At 37.5% G+C, this 21327-nt stretch overlaps 1 protein-coding gene across 3 annotated transcripts; it reads left to right on the forward strand.

The window, feature by feature from the left end:
• The first annotated feature begins 1081 nt into the window (after positions 1 to 1081).
• LOC145462845 (sodium/potassium/calcium exchanger 2-like) lies at positions 1082 to 21244 on the forward strand. 3 transcript variants are annotated; one of them, XM_081446482.1, is made up of 9 exons: positions 1082 to 1517; positions 8552 to 9718; positions 13065 to 13173; positions 13709 to 14214; positions 15228 to 15353; positions 16249 to 16368; positions 16598 to 16734; positions 17609 to 17854; positions 18533 to 21244. In XM_081446482.1, exons 2-8 carry the CDS (start codon positions 8903 to 8905, stop codon positions 17850 to 17852), a joined length of 2058 nt encoding a protein of 685 aa, XP_081302608.1. In that variant the 5' UTR covers positions 1082 to 1517; positions 8552 to 8902; the 3' UTR covers positions 17853 to 17854; positions 18533 to 21244. The 3 variants fall into 3 exon arrangements, with proteins under 3 accessions (XP_081302608.1, XP_081302599.1, XP_081302615.1); XM_081446473.1 differs by having other exon boundaries at positions 1082 to 9718; XM_081446489.1 differs by having other exon boundaries at positions 1082 to 9718; positions 13721 to 14214.
• The last annotated feature ends 83 nt before the right edge of the window (positions 21245 to 21327 follow it).

Here is a 21327-nt window from a genome sequence, read left to right on the forward strand (position 1 = left end):
AAAATGGCTTCCAAAACTTTGTTCAGTTTTATTCTCAGCTATTTCTTTATTTATGTTAGTTCTGAAACTTTGACAGTACATCAGACAATACCTCCCTATATCTTGCCATCTTGGTTATTCAACGTTTTGTCAAATGGTCTGCGAAGTATTGTTAATCGACCTCAATGCCTTTTTCGACATGGAAGGGAGAGATAAGACAAAATTTATCCTTCACTAGACGGCATTTTATATTTTAAGTTTATCCTCGCACTGTGAAGGCAGAATGAATATAGTTAATAAACGTTGTTAAACATTGCTTGATTCGGGAATGTTTTTATAGGTGATTAAGAATTGTCAAGAGGCAAATGTGAAAGAACTTCTGACAAACAATTAAAGCAGAAAAACCAACAACAACGGGATTTTTTCAAAACTCCCTTACACTTTTTTAAGACGAGAGTGAAACATTCCCATGCAGTGAAGCAAAAAGATTAAGAATTTTAATATAGCAGTCCATTCGAGATGATTTTTAAATCATCCCGAAAAATGTATAGAGAAACGGTTCTATTCAAACGACAATTTCGCAGCACGGAAGAGAGCCAATTGTAAAGGGAAAAATACTGTTAACTGCCACACTCAATAAACATTTGAAAACATTCCTCTTAAACTCAAAGTTCCTGGCTCAAGTTGTTATTTTCAATATCGAATTGCAAAATCTCAGATGGGATTCATAGTTTTTATATTTTCCTGTTACCGTCGTTACCATATCAACTTTTATCTTTGCATTCTGTGAGGTTCTAATACAAAAAAGCTAGAAATGACGTCCCCTAAAGACGTTCATTGTTTACTTGAATAAGACTTTCCCTTGTACTGCCTTTTTTCACATTGCATGCTAAATTTACATAAATTTTTATTTCCCAGTTTTTGTTGCATCATCGCAGATGTCGGCTGTTTAACATAACCTGCAAAGAATTAATGAAAATTAACGAGCGTTTTGCTTCCCTTGAAAAATGTTAACTGCCGAAAATTTAAGGATTTTATTTGACAATTTCGGTAACAAACCCCTGTTCTAATTACATCTTTGCGATAATTGAAAACCCCCGATTCAGTAATTCTGCAATTTGTAAAAGATGGAAATAACCCTGAGATAAGCCATTGCAAACCGTTAGTAAGAATAAAATTTAAGGGAATATTTCCATCTCGTTGGACGCGCAGCTGAAATAAACGAATGATTTCCCCTAGATCACTATATTGTTTCCTACTTAGAATTCAAAACTTGACGGATTGTCCGATGTGTTTGTGGATTAATGGTGTTTTCTATAATATAGTCACCTGGTTTTAATTATGAATTCACTTCAGTCGACATTGTCGACCATAAAATATACATGGCGACGTTTATCAATTATTTATCAATCCGTATATATTTATGTTTCCCCAAGTTCTCTCCGTTACCGAAAACAGAAGGTTTGGGAACTTAGCGGTTGTGTCAATTAACAGAAAGGACGAAAAAAAAATTCAGAGAAACCCGACTAGAAAAGCTGGTAGGTAAATGTTACTTTGCTTACGATAGAACCCTGAAATGGCTCCACTGAATCTAGAAATGATGTTTTTTTGTATCTACGTGCTCGTGTGAAAGAGATAGACCTTGTTGTCAAAGCCGGCAGAGGTAGATTACCAGCGATATAAAGATAGCATACCACGAAAGATATCAGTGTACCCATCAAGCTTGCTTTCGTGAAGTGGGAAGCTGAACAAACGAAAAAAAATTCATCATTATTTTCGCACATGAATGACCCGCACTTGCAAGGAGAAGATTTCAGTTGTGTTAATATTTCCAAGCTTATTTTCCAACTTTGTGTCCTCGGTAAACTCAGAGATATTTTTTCGCGTATTTTTTTACCCGTCGGAAACTTAAGACCCGTTATGCTGTAGCCAAAAGCCCTAAGCTGAAACATTTTGCTGTTCGCCCGCTTCTATATCAATAAGACGTTTATATCGTTGTGTAAATAATCTCCCTTTTGTCGCATTATTGAAAGTTTACAGCTTCTGCCATCCTGCTTAGATATGTCCACAATTCAGATATTTCAGGATCAAAGAAGTTCTTGCTTTTGGCCTGGAATTATAAAAATTGTACTTTAAATTAAACCAGAGCATTTCGAGAAGTTCGTTGTAGCGATCCTGACTTTGTCCGTGTAGTATTTTTTTCAATTTGCATTTTAGTTTTTTGGCGTTCTCAAGAAAATGCTGAATATCGATAAGAGATATTTCTGTCTCTGCCTTTTGTCGGTTAATACGCAAGATATGATACAGAATCATCGCTTTGATCTGCCGGGACATCCGCTGCATAATTCACCACTCACACCTTAAAGCGACGAAAAATAACTTTCTCTCAAAACTGACCTACTTTTGGTTCCGGTGACAAGAATTGGCAGTTTATCGTTTGAAAACAACTGCAGTGTTTCGCGGTATTATGCTCAGCTAAAGTATCGTGCAGTTTAAGGGAACGATCTGGGAATAATTGTATTAAATACTGATGAGAAACAACACGCATGGGACGTAAAAGATTCCACGGTGTTTTTCATGATTTTTTTTTTGTTTCATGGGCTCCATGACTTTTCCGTTTAGCTAGTTTTTAATCAGTTAAGATATGCCACAATACCTCAAATAACCAATTTGAAGTCGTCAAATATGCCTCAGTGAAACCCTACGTATTTGTTTTATTCCATTTTGAAGAGTGCCCTTCTAGCTCTTAGATCAGATAGAATCATATAATTTTCCTTTTAAGAAATATAAAAACCAGTCGACCTGCCCAATGAATAATCGTCAGTTTATTTCAGCTTTGGCCATGTATTACTAAAAAATTAAGATAACTGTAGTTCTAGCTGTTTATATTCGCTGTAGCTGCAAGCGAAAACTCAGTTAGGTAAAACAAATTCATTAAGATCTGTGATGGACAAGCTGGGATGCGATCGCAAACAAACTCAGTTCACCAACGCAAAGCGCTGCATGTTTCTCAAAACGTGATCCAAATATTTGTGCTCCCTTTTGTGCCTGGCTTGTAGTAAACTTCCAGAGCAGCTCTAGCTACGAGATCAAGCAGCTATAATTTTAACTCCGCTTCGGCACTGATTACACGCCAAGTTATCTCTTAGTTGCGTGGTTACGTACCGCCGAAAAACCAATTCACCAACAAAACTGAATTAACAAGCCTGTTGAAAATAATAAATTAAGCTGAAGAAAATGTTAAACGCTCGCTTATTAAACACGGTGGATTTCTAAAACTCTGTTGATGATGTCTTCTTACTCGTGGGAAATCCGTGATACAACACAGAGGTAGGGAGGCTTCTTTAACTTACAAAATTCATCATTTGGTGAATGAAAACGTTGTATCCGTGCCGGTGCTTCAGTTGGGAGCATGCGAACCTGTGAATTTATATAGGCGTGGCTCGTAATATTGTGCGATTCTTCTGAATTATGGTGCTTGAGTAAAATGTAAGCTGTCAACAGAAGCCTGTTTTTTTTTTTGTCAGGAGAAGACACATCTAATGATTCCGTAGAGTGTTTACCCACGCGAACGTGCCGGACAAATGCTGTCGAGTCAGACAGCAGGAAGACCTCGCAGGTGTAACGATAAATGACGAGAGAGAAACGTAATTTTGTCAGGCGAAGCTTTCAAGTTTCAGCCAAATAACGGAAAATAAATTTAGCATTGCACAACGTACGTGCATTTCTGTGGATGGTGAAGTTGTTCGCATCACGTTTGGTTTATCACGTTTTCCGAAGCAAGAAAATGTTCGGCATAATATCAACGAACCCTTTACACATTGATCAGCTAATTTGAGAGCCAAACATCAGTGGAACTAACATTTCGTCTGAGTAAGTGAATCGCCATATTGTGAAATCCTCTGTCATAACTTCGACTTTAAAATGGCACTGAACCAAGGGCAGAATTTTCTGTCAGTGTAATAAGCTTCCGGTCAAATTAGCCGCTTCGTAGTAGGCAAAAAATTCAGTCCTAACCAGTCTTAAAATTCATTTTGTTGAAAGCCTCTTGTTTGGTTAGTTGGGAAATGATGTCTAGATTCTTAACTTTTCAGAGCACCGGTCGTTTAGACACTTTCAGAACTGTGAATTTTGTTAAAAAACAAATCCAGCGTCTTGTTCTGTGTGGAGTACAAATATTCCTACACACTAGAACGAAAAAGCACTTAACAAATTCCGTACTTTGTTGCAAGGTTTGTATATTAAATGTTGACATTTCGTTAAATATTGTTTTGCGAGAGAATTCAAAACAACAGTGGTGTGTTTCTTTTATAACTTGGCATTAAATTTCTAGCCAATTCCCAGACTCAATGCTTAAGTGCTAGTGTGAACACCATCTTTGTCTGTATTCATCGCAAATCAATTCAATTCGTCTTATTTTGACTTGTTTTCTCGTCTCAGTTTTTGAGGTACTATAGGGGTTTGCAAATTAAGATGAATACCTTTCGATTAGAGCCCGGTCTTGTTTATTTTATAACTTTGCAGCAGCTGGATTGAGAAAAAAAAAATGTCATAATAAAATGTATTCTTCTTTTCGAGAAAAAACAGTGTATGGTTATAAAATTGAGTAGCGAATCATTCGGACGCAGTTTATATTCCACAAAACTTTGTTTCGTTAAATCCCGGGTCAGGAACAGGACAGCTGTTCGTGCTTAGGTTGTCATGGATACTGCGTTGTGCAATGTTTTTTTTTTTCCTAAATTAATTTCATTCTGGTGTTTCATTTAATAATTTGTTGATTCTTTACAAAGAACTGTTTATGGGACTAACTCCTGTGGTATAATTACTTGAACAAAGGAACAGCGTCTGGTAAGCCTTGTTTGCTCTTTGTGTTTCTCAACCTGCTGAAACTGCCATAAATTAAATTTACGGAGACAGCACCTGCTGGTCATGCATTAATCTCACACGGCTTCGAAAAAAGCAACTTTATATCAGCGTATTTTTCTAATCACTCATAGTTGCTATGTCATCACTCAAGTAATGAGTGTTTTCAAGATGACTTCAGTCTTATGCATCTTCTCAGTTCTGTAACTATACCTGTTCTTGAATATTGTGCATGAAAAAACCAATATTTATGTTGTCCAGGGAGGTTATGTGGATCTCCATGGCAAAGGCATCATCATGCAGACGCTTATGACGTAATTCGGGTGACATCAGGAGGATACATTTAGCTGGAATACCCCATTGAAATGTCCAACGTGCGTAATCACCTTACCTGTTGGGGGTTAGCTGTTCATCAAAAATATTCTGGTTTGTTCTCAAGCTTAGATGGGTCACCAGGCCTGTGTTTAACACCGGTTTCCATTGCAATAAGCGTTGATCAATTGTTACTCCCCTGGGGGAATGCTTGTCTATCGCACTTACCACTCCCCCCTCCAGCATTTGCATCGGGGTTTATTAACAATTCGCTGTTAAGTATATTAACTTCTAGGTTGGGAGGGTTCTATCAGAGTGAAGTATCTTGCCAAAGAACACAACAAAAAAGACTTCCAGCGCACGAACGACAGATACCCCATCCAAAGACAGTTCCATTGTTAGCCAAAGTATTTGCGCTCTAGGTAAAGGAGCGTCAACAAAAGCAGCGTCACAACGTTATCGTGAATTACTAAACGGTATGGCAAAAATAACATTTACACCATATCCATCAAATTGTGTTGCAAACGAACGTGACGAAGTGACGGAGACAGCATGCAATATCCTTAATGGCGGCCACATGCTACGGTGAAGCTCTTGTAATGTGAGCCATTTGAACAATTATTACCTCTACCGGTATTCTTAACATTCGGATGAGACTGCTAAAGTAAAACAGAAAAGAAAATCGGATATTTTTCAAACAGCACACAACCCTTGAGCGACGTCAGAAAATAGTATCTAATTCTTGAATTTGATTCTGAGGTAAAGAGAGACATTTCAGCCGCGCTGGCTATTAATGCTTTGTGAAAATGGAATAGCTTTGTAATGAGAATACTTGTAATTTTCGGACGTTAAAATTTCAGATGTTTAATTTTCGGACACTTTTCATCTCATTTCGGACAAAAATTTCGGACACTGTGATGAAACACAGCTGAAGTACATTTACGCCTATAAAACACGAATTACACTGAAACAGCATATTCGAAAATGATAGTTTTACTGCGCCCTTACAGTTTTGAGATACACCGTGGACAAAATAGCACAAATTCTATCAATCCGTTACGAATCTCAAGCAGTGTCTCAATTAGAGTTCGCCTCATAAAGGAAACTAAGAGCTTTGGAGCTACTTAACAATTTTATACTGTGCTCTAAATATTTCGGACGCTTAAAAATTTCGGACGGTTTTATTTTAGGACACTTTGTATGTATGAAATTAAAATCGTCCGAATTTTTTCCAAGTAATGTACGCTAAACTTATTCCGCGTAGAAGACTAGAAAAGATGCAGAACGCTTCTTACATTAAAAATAACATTTGTTTCCAACGTTACTTTCTTAACCTCTACGAATAAAAGCAAAAATGCAATAAAAAGAGAAGAAGTTTTATATTCACATTCATATGGTAACTGGGGTGTGTGATGCAGATAATGGTACGTGCTCAGCCTTAGGGTGATAATTCGATTTGACGCTTGGTAAAGGAGAGTGCATGTTGGAGACAAAGTGCTGGTTAGGGAAGGGCGCTTTTTTCTTTATTGTTATCACTGATGAATGTCTGTAGAAGACCGTTTTCGTAAGTCAGGAATGATTTTAGCAGCTCAGAGGGCTTACAGTGCTGTCATTGATATCATTGCCTGACAATAAAGATCATTGCCTCTTGTATTGGACAGTTAACATGGCCAATGACTAAAATCAACCATTGATAAATTGCGTTATTGCCGATCCAATAGAGCGGTTTTCATTTGAGTGTCGAACAGTTAACGATTGGGCTGAAAAACCCGCGGCTCTTACGCCTGGTCCTCATTTGAAGCGACGCAAACATAAGCATAAGCTAGGACGGTCGAACATAAGTATAAGCATAAGAATATCAAAACCTTGCGTCCTTCTTATGCTTGTGTTTATGTCGCTGTTGTGTCCAAAGGAGATATGTTGGCATAAGCTTAACATAAAGCATATTAACACATAAGCGAAAGACTTTCAGTCAATCAGCGAGCACTCTATGCTTAGGCCAACGTTTTCCTGAAGTGAAGTGAAAGACTTTATTTAATGAGGGTGACCCGTGACAGTAACTTAAGTTACTGATAAACTTGGGGCCCTCAGCTTAAAATAATTAGAATGCTAAAAATATATTATTTACAATAAAATGCTAAAATACGATATTATTTACAATAAAATACTTAATTAAGTTACTATTAAAAATGGCTACAAATAATAAACTGGACTTACAATTTCAAACATACTACGAACATACTTCCTCTTTAAATATAAGCATAAGCATAAGTGTAAGAGGAGCCCTCATGCTAATGCTTATGCCACAGCCGTCCCCCGGCCACTAGCACATAAACTTCTTATGCTTATGCTTGCATCGCAAGTTAGGACGAGGGAGTACCGGGAGTTCGCCCACGCTTTCCCGCGCTTCGCGTCGCTAGATGTATGTACTTCGAGGTTTGATTGGTTCATTGGATTGTCTGTTTGCCTTGTGATTAGCTAGAGGGATTACTTTAGGTATTGGGCCTGATAATGTTTCCTCGGCACAATTGTGCAATAAATCTCTTATTATTTAAGCTGCTTAGGATCACCGGACGTTTCTTTACAGACCACACTTCGCTTGATCCGAATTGTCAAATTCATGGTTAATAGAAAATTATGTGTATACTTATTGGAATAGGAGCGCTTATCAGAATAGAGACACTTATTAACAAACGATACATTTCTTGGGCCGCTTTTTGGGTCAGGGTGCCAGATCGAATCTTACCGTAGCAGTTAAAAAACTTGAACCATTTCGATAGTTCGAAAGCAAACAACAAAATTTTGGGATCATAGCATTCGCATAGTAACAAGTGATTTTATTTTTTGATGCTTGCTTAATAACCTATATCATCACACTAATTAGCGTTTACATTATTGCCAGGAAAGCCTAGTGGATAAACTAGCAATGCTACACGATATGATACCGGCAAAAAAGAGCAGACGATTTCGCTCAGTGCGTAATGGCGATAATTTTCAGTTTTCTCAAAAACGATTTTGTCGGATTCTAATCACTTCTGTTCAAACATTCACTCTCAGTAACTGCACTACAAAGAAATAAGCACACCCAAGGGACAGCAGTAAAATGCCAGCCTTTTCTCAGCTATTAAGTTACAAGTAATTAGTGGAATAAGCCATATAATCACTGTTTATTTTATACATGTAGATCCAAAATAGAGGGTTTCAACAATAGCCCCCTACCGCGCTGCCTCTTGGGAGAAAGACACCGAGTTGCTAAGGTTGATAGCAACTTATATTTTTCCGGGTGAATCAGGAATGATAGACCGAAGCATGCCTCAGAAATAGCGACAAGCGAAAGTGTAACCGAGGTTAAACTTCCCCGGTGATTCATTCTTCGCTGCTCTGTATTTCCCTGCAGGTTTTTTTTGGTGGCAGAGGGAAGGATTCCTCAAAAGATCGACGAAATTTTCTACGTAAGCTCAAGCATATATTCTCTACGATTGCTCACCATGGACTCCTCGCTCAATGTACATCCTATTTGTGGATTTTGGGAGGGTGCTTTGGAAATTCACGTACCGAAATAATGCGTGTTCTTCCTTTACAGTTATACCGTCAACTAAAGACCATCTAGTGTTAAAAAACCACTGGTCGAAACGAACGAAGCATCAACTAACCGCAGTCTCGCTCGTTGTGGAACACTCGATCGGATCGAACGTTCTTGGCGAATTTGTTTCCGGTGTTTACCCCGTTATTCTACAAGACTGAGAATATGACAGTAAAGTTTCGACGATCCTTTATGTGGCAACGAATGCATCGGCCTCGAACAAAGTGCCCTCATGTTTTCTTAGTGACCTCTGTGTTTCTTTGCAGCACGGCTATTCACTTCCTTACCGTATTTAACAGTGACACATCAGTAGCTAACGGCGATAATACTGTTTACAGGCATCGATTTCTTCTCAGTGTCAATGAAAGCAAGAAGGGAAATTATCCCGATGATGTTTTCACGTTGGCGCAAAAGCGCAAAGGAGCTGTAATTTTGCATATTATTGGGATGTGTTATATGTTTTTGGCACTGTCCATCGCTTGTGATGAGTTCTTCATTCCCGCGTTGGCAATTATCACCGAAAAATTAAATATTTCAGAAGATGTGGCCGGAGCTACGTTCATGGCCGCTGGCGGTAGTATGCCAGAACTTTGTACCTCTTTTATTGGAGTTTTTGCGGACCCTGATTCGAATGTTGGCTTCGGAACCATTGTAGGTTCCGCTGTGTTCAATGTCTTGTTTGTTATTGGAATGTGCGCGGTGTTCTCGAAGGAAATCTTAAAACTGACATGGTGGCCCTTGTTTCGAGATTGTATGTTCTACAGCATAGCTCTGATCGTTTTAATCGTGTTCTTCACAGACGGAAAGATCGAGTGGTGGGAAGCGCTAATACTGATTATCACATACTTCTTGTATGTGACATTTATGAAATACAACCACAAAATTGAAAGATCGGTGAAAAGATTGCTTAAATCGAACAAAGTGAGCACTCTGGATTCGAAACAAGCCGAAGCAGCCAACATGCAAGATCCTTCTCTGGAGGTAGGTGAACACATTTTACTTTGGTGTTAAGGTGATAAGGGAAACGAAGGTTTTTTTTTGAAAATTTTAAATGCATGATAAGTGTCAACAGTGCTTTAATTGAACCGCTTTCATGCTAAATTCGCTTCAGGAAACGGCGGGGGATGCTGGCCGCTTCGAAGTAACATAAAACGCAGATTTTTAATCATTTAAAGAAACTTTTTCGTGACTTTGTCCGAAAAATCTTTCAATCGGTCAGTCGTGCATGACGGCAGATGCCAATTTAATGAAGAATCTTCGTCACCCCTGAATATAAATGTACAGAAGTTGACGAGTTAGGTACTAAATTACCAGCGTTTTACATTTGTAGGCGAGTAAAGGGGCATGTGTTTAGAATTTATGTTACGTTCAAGTGAGTAGTGTGAACTTTTATTTTTTGTTTAAGAATGCCGTGTTGCTATCCCGAGGCAGTTTCAGCTATATATTTTAATATTAAACAAGAAGCTGGTACAATGGCTCGTGTACAAATATATTCGTAGACACGTACATAATAAATTCGTGCAATTCGAATGAGCGTTATGCATGAGAGCACAAAGCGTAAAATGGAATTGTATTTGGCAGGTGCTATGCGCCTAAATTTGCTACAATGTGAGTCTTCTTATGTAATCTCTGCACTTAAAAACAATTGGAAATTTCACGGGCAGGCTGTAGAGCTCCATCGCCGAAATGCTGTTAACTCGAGCATGTAAACAAGGATTTTCTAGTTATATCGTTAGGTGGGGTGTGCGTCAACAGTACGCAGGTCAGACGTGTTAATTAAGCTTGAAATGCAACAGGAGCTAATGATCAAACTCTATGTATAAAAGACACTTGAAATCAGTGATGAGAACAAGATCGAGTTGCACACACAAGCACAGCTGCAATCAACTCTTGGGTCTATCTGTTGAACTGATGACATGATACTGTCTGTAAAAGTGTTCTCTCTCGTGTTGACCTTCTTGTAATCCTCTTTGGATTAATCTGGCTAGAATTCTAAACAGGACAGCAAATAACGGGGAAAACTAATTAAACCTCCTTTTGCATGTAAAACTGCTTTTTCAGGATCTCATCAAGTTCTATTTTTGATCAGAATTGTACTGTACATAATTTGTTCAAAGATAAGTGATAAATATGTGTTAATATATTTGATGTTTCAAGCTTTTTATGATCATGAATGGATTTTAATTCACTTGACTCAAGGGTGGTACCCAAGCTCTTGATAATTTTTCTGTAATTATGTTTACTACCAGACAGCAAGTTTGAATGGTCTTCTCAACAACCAAGTGAATCTTAGCTTAAATAAGCAGTGCTAAAATGGTACACAGAATCTGGGATACTGTCAATGATAAATCTGTAACATAAAAGTAAAACTGAGTAGAGGTTAGCCTTTAATTTCCGCTGCACGTTGTTCTTTCATACAGCATGCAAGCCCTTGTACACTGTATTTACTTAAATGCTTGATTCTGTTTATTCAAGTTTTAATGAAATCTTTCTTTAATTAAATTCAGGAATCGAAAAGTGAGCCATTTTGGGCCAGTTATGAACTATCAAGTACTGATGTATACTTTTGTACTCCTTTTTTACAAACTGCACTGCCTTAGAAAGTTTGTACTACAATCCTTCAGGATTATTAAAACTACTCAATGAATATGTTTGATTAGTTACCAAGAAAATAGGCTTTTGGTCATTTTGAAAAGATCATACTGTGTGAAAAAGTTGAAATGACTGAAATCAAGAGAGCTTGTGTGCTTGTGGCCAAATTCTAACCAAGCATTACTAAATTATTATAAAATGCAGTTCAAATCCATATCCACCACATGGAAAGTCATTGAAAATTCTGATGTTGGCAGAGAGGATGGAGCTCAAAGCCTTATTTTTTTCACAAAATTATGAATGTCAGAGTTCAAATAAAACAACCCTTTCATGGGAAAGGAAGTATGGATATTTCCTGAAGTAACAGAATTTATTGCTTTTTGTAGGAAAGATTAAATTTGACCCAGCTGAGTGGGTTAATGAACAGAACTTCATTTTATACTAATACTCATATTTAATGACTCTTTGTCACTTGTATTGAACTGAATGAATATGATAATTTGGTTTCCACCTGGTGAAAAGTTTCATTTGTAAAGTCCTAGCCTTTCATTGTATGAATTACCACCAGAAATTACAGGAAATTAAAAGATGTGAATTTGTGTATTTAAGGACGGTGCCTACTAAATACAAAGGTTTTTGTGCCAGGCTAGGACTATGCGGAAAAAGTACATCTTGGCAAGGGCTATTAGAATCCAGAAAGAAAACTGGGCGTAGCCACGCATTTTTTCAAGATAATTAGCCTTGAATTTCAACAAAAATGCTGACATCAGCATTTTTCTGAGAAAAGAAGAAAAAGATATTTCTTCACAGATTTCCTTAGAATTCGCCTTTACATGCAGAAAAGCAAACATGTTTATAAAGATCTTAAAACTGCATGGTAAATGGCAACATAAAAACCATTTTTGATATATTTTTAATAACAAAATCGTTGCAACAGCGTCTTAAGCGTCTCTGACAGCCTTCCTCGGGTTCAGCTAAAATACAGGCTAAACACCTTTTGTTCACAACCACAAACTAATCACGTGTTGAATAGGCTTGCCACTTCCATTTCATAACATAAAATGTAGGGGTAGCCACGTGTTTTTTAAAGTTATTGATCTTTTTTGAAAACTTTTATGGTGCCCATTACATTTTTTCCTGTGACCTCCCCAGTAGGTAAAACAATTGCGTATCTCGCACTTGTTTTGCGCACGCACTACGCCATCTGCAGGTACATGTTTACAGTTGAATTTCAGGATAATTTTCAACAGATAACAGCTAGTTTTTCAGCTGGAAGACTTTATCAGTTAATGCATAGTGATATGCTACTATTCTGGAATTCCTGGTTCAACTACAAGTTCATTAAACTTGATTTGGTCACGGTACAAAAATTTTGTTTTCAATTTAGTCGTGTGCTAGGTAGCGTAGTTGATTGCGTCACTGTTCACCCTAGCACATGCGTGGCGCTTAAACCATGCCTTGCGTGATGTGCAGAACATGTGCGCACTAACAAAAGTAGGCACCGTCCTTAATACAGAGACCCAAACTAAAATTATGTTACGTCTAATCAGTGCATAAGATTAAATTAATATCTCTTAGATATTCATTAGCACATCATAATGTGAACTCCATGTTTGAAAACAAGTTTAGTAATTTCAGTTAACCGCACAAAGTATCTGTCAATAGTAACTTGTGAGGTATTACTAGATGTAATATTTTTAGTAAGGATTTTTCCTGAAATATTTAAATCAAACAGAAAGCAGTGGAAAACCTTTGTACATCATCCAAACAGAACAATGGTCTTCCTTGCTTCCGCCATGGAGCACTTCAACTTGTTATTCACACTATGGATCCTCTTGGAGAAGGTGAGTAAAGCGTTATCAACTTATTACATCTCTCTTAAATGTAAGTTTTTGAATATTCTTAGAACTTACATTAAAGTAAATTATATTCAGGGGTATCATTAAGGGCGAGTAGCCTACCAAAACAACTGGTTAATCAGCCATCTTTGGCCAGGTGCTGTCAACTCTTTTTACCATTACTACTGATGAAAAGTGTTATTGGTAGTAACATTCCATTGAAGACCCTTGTGAAGCATCCTTTTCCTAGTTTTGAAGCTGTAATTAATGCATATTTTTAATTAACAGATTTAGATGTGTGAATCGATTCAGCATCCATAGTTTACTTGATGTTTGTGCAAATATGTCATGGAATGCCAGGAACATTGTCATTGAATAGGTTCCAGTCTTATGTATGATCCACTGAAAAAAACTTGGCATCTGCACAGCTGTTGAGACTCTATACCAAATTTATTATAAATCTCTATCTCAAGTACTTTCCTGGCAGCTGTGGTGGACAAAATATTTTTTCTTTATTCTGTCATTCTGTTCTGATTAACAGCTTCCATTGCAGTGAAAATAAACAAGTTAAAGAGACTCAGATGTCTTAAAGTCAAAGTTGGTATGGAAAGAGACCCTGGTCTTGTGCATGGGAATCAAGACGTTTATAAAAACATGGATGATGGCCACAGACAGTTTCATTTATCCGTTATAAACAATGATGAAAGGACAGATTCAACTTCAACGGCATCATTTCATAATTGCGTTAATGACTCCTCTCTTTCAGGGAACAACTTTACTTCTATCAATGACTCATATAATAAAGGAGTTGTGGACAACTCTTCTAGAAACTCTAGTTTGGTAAATGGAGGCACACTGTTTCCTCTTGTACAAATTGCTCCTCATGAGAATGGAGCTGTCCACGTACCTGGTGGAGTACCTGAAAATTGTGAGCGAAGTAATAATGCTTATAGAACTTCAACAGAGTCGCAAGGCTCTCAAACAACTATGCTACCACATTCTTCACATCAACAATTAGTAGACGTTGAAAGTGCCAAGGAAGCATGTGTAAGTATGAATAGTTTATCTGTTTCCTTGTCGAGGAGTATTAACTTTAATAGCAACATGCATCTGGTATAGTAGTGATGCTTTAGGAACGAGTCTCACTCCTGTGGTCAAAACATGTCAACTTCATGCATTCGCCCACTCATTCCCATAGATGTGGAGGCAGTGTGGCCAAGTGGTTATGGTACCAGACTTGAAATCCTGAGGTCACAGGTTCAAGTTCCGCTCTGATTTCTTAGCTGGAGTTGTTTCTCAGTAGACCTTAGTCCAACTCCTCGGTCATGCTTGTTAATAACCAACTGGTCTGCCTCCTGCCAGTTGGGATTTTAAGCCTATTATGTTTAGTTGATATCTTTGTTTCATTCAGTTTAAGTGACATGCCTGTGAACTGGCTAGGTGTAGCTAAGTGCATTGACCATTGTAAACAACAACATTTGAACATTTGACTAGTATCTCACACCTGGCTGATAAGTCTGGGTGATTACGACCTTAAATGACATTTTTCTGAAAAACATATAAATGCAAACCAGTACATTAACAGAAAAGTCCTACAGCTGTACAAGTAAATGACTGTATTCCCCCTAATACTGAAATTTTTAAGGGAAAGGTACTGGTGATTATGTACTGTGTGGGAATATACATTATGATCATAACATCTTTGCAAATCTTTGGAATGTCCTTGGAAATTTTCTAGCATTTTCCGATTTGGTTGAGTTGTCTTTGAAAAACCTGATACTCCAAGGAGAAATATCTCATGTCTTAGACTTCTGTATCTTGGAGAATCACAGATAATCTTCTTGTAATATGGTTGGCAGGTAGGACCCAGGAGAATAATCCTCCCCCAATGAAAGAAACAATCGAACAAGAGAAGCAAGCTTTACCCAGGAAATTATTTGAAACCCCCTAGCAAGTTTGATGTTTACTCCAGAATTTTGATGTCTTCAAAAAACAGTGTCTTATCAAAGGGCACATGACTGTTTATTTCCTCCACTAAATGCTGTTGTTTCTGTTTGAAGCTTGAAGATGAAAGTGAACCTATAGACTTAAGTTGGCCATCAGGCTGGAAAGATCGACTGGTATACCTCATCAGAGCTCCTATTATGTATTGCATGTATTTTACAGCACTGGACATCAAGAGACCAGTAAGTCAATTTAAGTCTGCATTAGGCCAAGTGACCCATACTTTTGGAGCTTAGCCAGTTTCTTTACTATTAAGTGACTTAATACACCTGGCCAATGTTGAAAACAAATTGTCTTGCCCAAGAACACATCACAGTGCCCAACCAGTCCAGGGCTCAATATTTATTGTTCAAGAAAGACTGGGTCCTATAATTGGTAAAAATCCCATTCAGGGAGTGGCATATGAATACTTTTTGTTGTTTTGTACGAGTTGGAAACCAGGAATAAGTATTGCTCTGATGGGCCACAAGGCTTCAATTCAAAGTTAACCTTATTACTTTAATATGACAAAGGTACATGTGAAGTCTGTTGGGCAGGGGGAGGGTTTGATGAGCGATGCAGAGGATTTGAACATCCTACTCTCTGTACTTTTGATTTATTGTCACCACTGGCACCACTGTGTTCTATTTCTATGGCAAAGTTATTTTACTCAATGCTGCAGATTTGTTTCACTTTTTTGCCCAGTTTCTCCAAAATTTGAATTCTGCTTCCAACCATTTAAATAAATAACATTGCTTAGAGAAAGAGCCACTTCAACCTTAGCTGGTTTTCAGGTGGGTACTCTATCCAGGTCGAACTGGAATTTGAAGATTTCAGTTTCTATGGAGGGAGGAAAGCCAGAGTACTGTACCTGGAGAAAAACCCTCAGAGCAAGGCGAGAACCAATAACAAACTCAACCCACATATGGCACCAGGCTGGAATCGAACCTGGGCCACATTGGTGGGAGGTGAGCACTCTCACCACCGCACCATCCCTGCTTCCCACCCCAGTCTTCTGGACTCCCCCTCCCCCCCACCCCCAACAGGTCTGTAGCAAAGTTGGGAAAGGTATTGATAAAATCATTTTCTTTCTTTTAGGAAAGAAGACACTTGTATCCTTGGACATTCATTTGGTCAATGTTATGGATTGTTTGCTTTTCTTACTTAATGGTTTGGTGGGCAACAGAAGTTGGTGACACCCTTGGTATTCCTACAGAGGTAGGCAAAACCTGAGCTTAATATATCTCTTTCAGTCCAAAACTCAATTAATGTAGTACAGTCAAACCTCTGGTTGTGACCACTTTGACCACCGAGCGCTTCTCCTCAGTGGCGAGTTTTCCAAAATACCAAAAGTCTTCAAGTCAAATGTGACAAATCACTATAACGGTTTTAAAATGATCTGTCTTTGTTTCTAGTTTTGATGTAATGTTTATTTGTTTCTTTACAGGTGATGGGCTTAACATTCTTAGCAGCTGGGACAAGTATTCCTGATCTTATTACCAGTGTTCTAGTAGCAAGGAAAGGCTTTGGTGACATGGCTGTGTCCAGTTCCATAGGGAGCAATTTGTTTGATGTCACAATAGGGTATGTGTGCAGTTTCCCTTGTACTTGTAAGAAGAATGGGAGGGGGTGTCCTGGGGGGTGTCCTGGGGGATGTCCCTAAAAGATACCATCACCAAGGACAATTGACTTAAGTTTATTATTTTGTCACTGAGTGTAGCATATTGTAGATTATTTTATTGATGAGTAATGGCCAGTCACATCCTTGACAAAAATAGTAATTACTTGGCCATTATTTCAGATCTACTTGTTTTTGGTTTACTTTGAAAATATAATCCAGCAAGACTACAATAATATGTGCCCACTCTTAAAGAGTTTGAAATACATGTAGAACACCCTAATTAAGGGGTAGAACACATTTGTGTGTATATTAAACAATGTAAAATGTATTGCATTTCTAGTTACAAATTGTAAATTTATATAATGTTGTAAGTTTATCATAAGAAGTGTACTGTTTGTGTTGTACTGTAAAGGTATTTTGTATTTATTTATTTATTATTTTTTTAATGATAAGAAATTTTACAATACTCAACAGTACAACACAGTACAATACATTACTTACAGTATTTGCAATACTGGTTACTTACAAACATACAATATATGGTATGGTGAGAGGAGTATTGTGAATATGTTGTAAATGTGTTGTACTATAACAGTGTTAGAGTAGTAAAACGTGGAGTCCTCTGGGTCCAGTGGACTGAACATTAGTTATGTTGTGTTATTTTTCTTAAATTACAATCGAAAGTCATTATGTAAGAAAATATGTATAAAAGGGAATATCAGAGGCTATCCCTATTGAGGATGTTCCCTACTTAAGAATATTTAATATACAATCTAATTATGTATTGCATAGTGATAACATAAGATTAACATACTGGTCTTGTTTTTCTCTGTGTAGATTACCTGTTCCATGGATAATTTTCAGTGCAGTACATAGCGGTACTGCTATGGTAGTTAGTAGCTCGGGACTGTTCTGTTCGGTCTTGTTACTCTTCTTAATGCTGATAGCTGTAGTTGCAGCAATTGCTATCAGCAAATGGAAGATGTCCAAACTGCTTGGTGCCACCATGTTTGTGCTGTATGTCGTTTTTCTTGTCCTCTCGTTGCTGTTGCAGTACAATGAAATTAAGTGCCCATTTTAAAGGTGAGGTGTTGTTATTTACATAACTAATGACCTAGAAATCTTTTCATTCATTCATTCTGTTTATTTTGCCTTTTTACTTAATGTACAGTATTTATAAATATGTGAATGTGAGGCGATGTGACCTCTAGAAACCATCAGGCTTTTAGTTGAGGCCACCTCAGCTCGTATGTAACAATACGGTTACATAAATAGTGCAACAGTGTGCGGCTTTCTTCTAAACTTGCAGCCATCATGATCTACTTGAAAGGTCTAATCTTGATTTCAGGCCATGGTTCATGTTTCGTTTTTTGCCACAAAGTTCAGAGCTAGACTCTATTACTCTATTACTCTCTCTATTACTCCCTCAGAGAAGATTTTATTACTGATTCTTAATAACCAGGTTGAAACTCTAATATAGTATTTGTCTAGGTGATAGAAGACCAAGTGCAATCCTATAGCCATTATGCAGATTTTATCATGAGTTATAGGTAGCACACAATATGTCTATAAAATCTCTAATCTACATGTATTTGTTGTTCTGCTAAAATTAAGAAGTAAGGAATAGTTGTTTTTTAGTGGTTTGGCAGGTTGTAGAATTTAAGTATGGTGGTGGAAATTACATATAAATAGTGTGTGGCGTTCTCTGTGTATTTCTTAGCATTTAATTTTGAATTAATCTTTGTTTTTTTCCCTATGCAGATAGCATGTGTTAATGGAGTGGTTCTGCAGTATTTGTTACATCAAGCATTATAATGATGAAAATATATTTGACATGACACAACAGTATGTGCAGCAAGGACATATTCTGAACTGCTTGTCCCATTAAAGGAGATCACCTAGCTCAGGGGAGGTGTACGTCTGTCCACCTTACTGCCCAGTGTTCATTACTACTAGAAGTTGAACTGTACAGAGAAGCTTACCAGTCATCATAACGAAGGGAGACAAAATAACAAATGACTTGTAATTCACCATACTAAGTTTTGTATCCATGCATGTACATGTATTTAAATTTCTGAGGATATATTTCTGGCAAAGACACTGCTGATACCTTTCTTGTACATATATATATATATTTATTTTGTTCACCTTGCCCAGTGATATGTGTACTGAATGTGTTGTTCCAGAAATATCCATACCCCTCCCATGGAAGGTCTTTTAGCTTGAACCCCCCCCCCCCCGACCCCTCCGGAAATTCCATTTTAGTGTCATACTTTCCTTTAAAAAATTGGGCTTTTGAAACCCGCCTCCCCCTTGGAATTTCCATTAACCTTCCTTGGGGTGGGTATGGATATTTTCTGGACATGTACAATGTGGATGTACACATTCCTTATCCCTCTCAGACTCTGCATACCTTTTCCAGCTTTTATTTATTTCACAACAGTTGCTAAGACTCAGTTACTTACTTACTTACTTAATCCTCTTCGTTCCTAAGTGGAACATAGGTCCTCAACTAGCGCGCGCCACCTAACCCTATTTTGTGCAGTGCCTTTTGCCTCATTCCACGTAACATGCTTTGCCGCCAACTCTGCCATTCTCGTGCGCCTCCAGCTGTTTAAGACTCAGTTACATACAGATCATTTTATTTTGGTTTTTTTTTTTTTGGTTCTGGATGTGTACAATTGACAGAGGTTGAGAAAACCATACTTATTTTTTTTAAGTTATTTCTGTTTGGATGTTCTTTGGAAGAGGAACATTTCACCCATTTAAGTTATTTCTGTTCAAGTTTTTTTCAGGGTAAAGGTAATTAAAGATGAATTGAAACCACGTGTTAACCCCTTAACTTCCAGGAGTGACCAGTAATGAAATTTTCCTTTCTATATTGATTCAAGGTCACGTAGACATGTTGAGAATTTACAGAATCATCAAGATAAATTGTCTCACACAGTTCAATTCTCAGAAATGCCAGAAAAGAATTACATGACAGTAATTTAGGAGAATTCATATTTTGATCTTGGAAGTTGAAGGGTTATACTTTGTTCATGTCTAAGTAGCTTACAGCCAGTTGCTATCAAATGTGGATTTGCACTGTGCTAAAGTCACTTATCAGTATCCTCCTCACCTTTGACCCGTCAATTTTATTGATCAGTACTTTGGGCCATGTAGATTTTTCATGGTTTTATTGTCACAGATGTCATTGTTGTATTAATTCGTTTTACACCAAAAACAGAGCAGAGTCATGTGAATACACTCCTTTTCAGCAGAGATTTAACAACATGTTGTACTTACGACAGGTGTTATTTATTGATCACTTTTGACACGGAGGGTGCAATTTTTAGAAAAATTTCAGTTGTAATATAGTGTATATAAACAAGAAAATGATGTTTTATAGTCATTACAAAACTATTTATTTGTGATTTTAATCACTAGAATTATTGCAGGTAATTATTGTTAGAACTTCATCAATCAAGAATATATAAAATGGAAAAGTGATTCCACGCCTATTTAAGACTTGTATTGATTGAAGAATTAGTATGAGATTTAAATAAACAAACCATTTGTCACCAGTCATGAATCATTATGGTGCTTGAGAAAATTACTGCTGTAAGAGTTGGGGTCACTTAAGTGTATTTGGCTGAAAATTTGTCAGTGTGGGTTAACTTGTTTTGTTAGATAATTTACTAAGAGTGAAAATGACTAAGCTATGTCCACAAGGCAAGATTCTGGTACCCTATCATTTCGTGGACCTGTTCAAACTTTCAATTGAGTATCCCTGACATTTTTGTAAGGGAGTCCCCAGCCAGGACAAATTTTAGCCCTTGCCAGGGTCATTATGTTGTGTTCTTGAGCTGGACAATAATAATTGTAGAAATGGCTTCTGGCAGATTAATAAGCCCTTTGCAGCTAAGCCATCACTTGACCTACTTTTTATTAAATTGTGGGCTGCAACTTTAAGAATGCCAGAAATGGAAAAAGCATGTCGAAAACATCAAAATGGCCAAAATGGCATTAAAGAATGAGATTTTATGTCAGTTTGAATTTTTTAAAAGGACTAAGAAGATTTGTATGGAAAAAGTTGTTGGAGAGCAAGACCTTTCTCTCCAGCAACATTTTCCATAGATATCCTTTAAATTTTCCGAAATTTCAAACTGACGTCTAAACTTACTCTTTAATGCCAGGGGCCTTGAACTTGGCCATTTTTATATTTTCGATATGCTCTTTCCATTTCTGGCATTCTTTAAATTATAGCCCATAATAAATAATATTTTTAGGAAAATTTTGGTCACATGACCCCAGCTGCGAAGGGCCTATCGCAGGAGAGTAACCCTACTTGTGATAATCAGTTAACAGTTGTAGCTTGTCTGAGAAACCACTCCCCAAACCGTAACCCAAACCCTAACCTTCAGATACCTGATTAAATTGAAGTTTCTGTGAAAAACTGGAGGAACACCCTCTGAGCAAGATGAGTCTTCCCCCCCCCCCCCCCCAATCCCCATCCATTTACCTGAACTCTGAGGCCCACATACACAACTAGTATGCATGGCTCTCATCAAGAG

The sequence above is a fragment of the Orbicella franksi genome, chromosome 1, assembly GCF_964199315.1.
Source record: "Orbicella franksi chromosome 1, jaOrbFran1.1, whole genome shotgun sequence".
In the NCBI taxonomy this organism is placed as follows: Eukaryota; Metazoa; Cnidaria; class Anthozoa; order Scleractinia; family Merulinidae; genus Orbicella; species Orbicella franksi.

Excerpts from the sequence above, each read along its gene's own strand:
- LOC145462845 (XM_081446473.1), top strand. The coding sequence starts at position 8,903 with ATGACAGTAAAGTTTCGACGATCCTTTATGTGGCAACGAATGCATCGG. Across the intron at positions 13,174-13,708 it reads TATGGATCCTCTTGGAGAAG|CTTCCATTGCAGTGAAAATA; the intron begins GTGAGTAAAGCG and ends TCTGATTAACAG. Across the intron at positions 16,369-16,597 it reads CCCTTGGTATTCCTACAGAG|GTGATGGGCTTAACATTCTT; the intron begins GTAGGCAAAACC and ends GTTTCTTTACAG.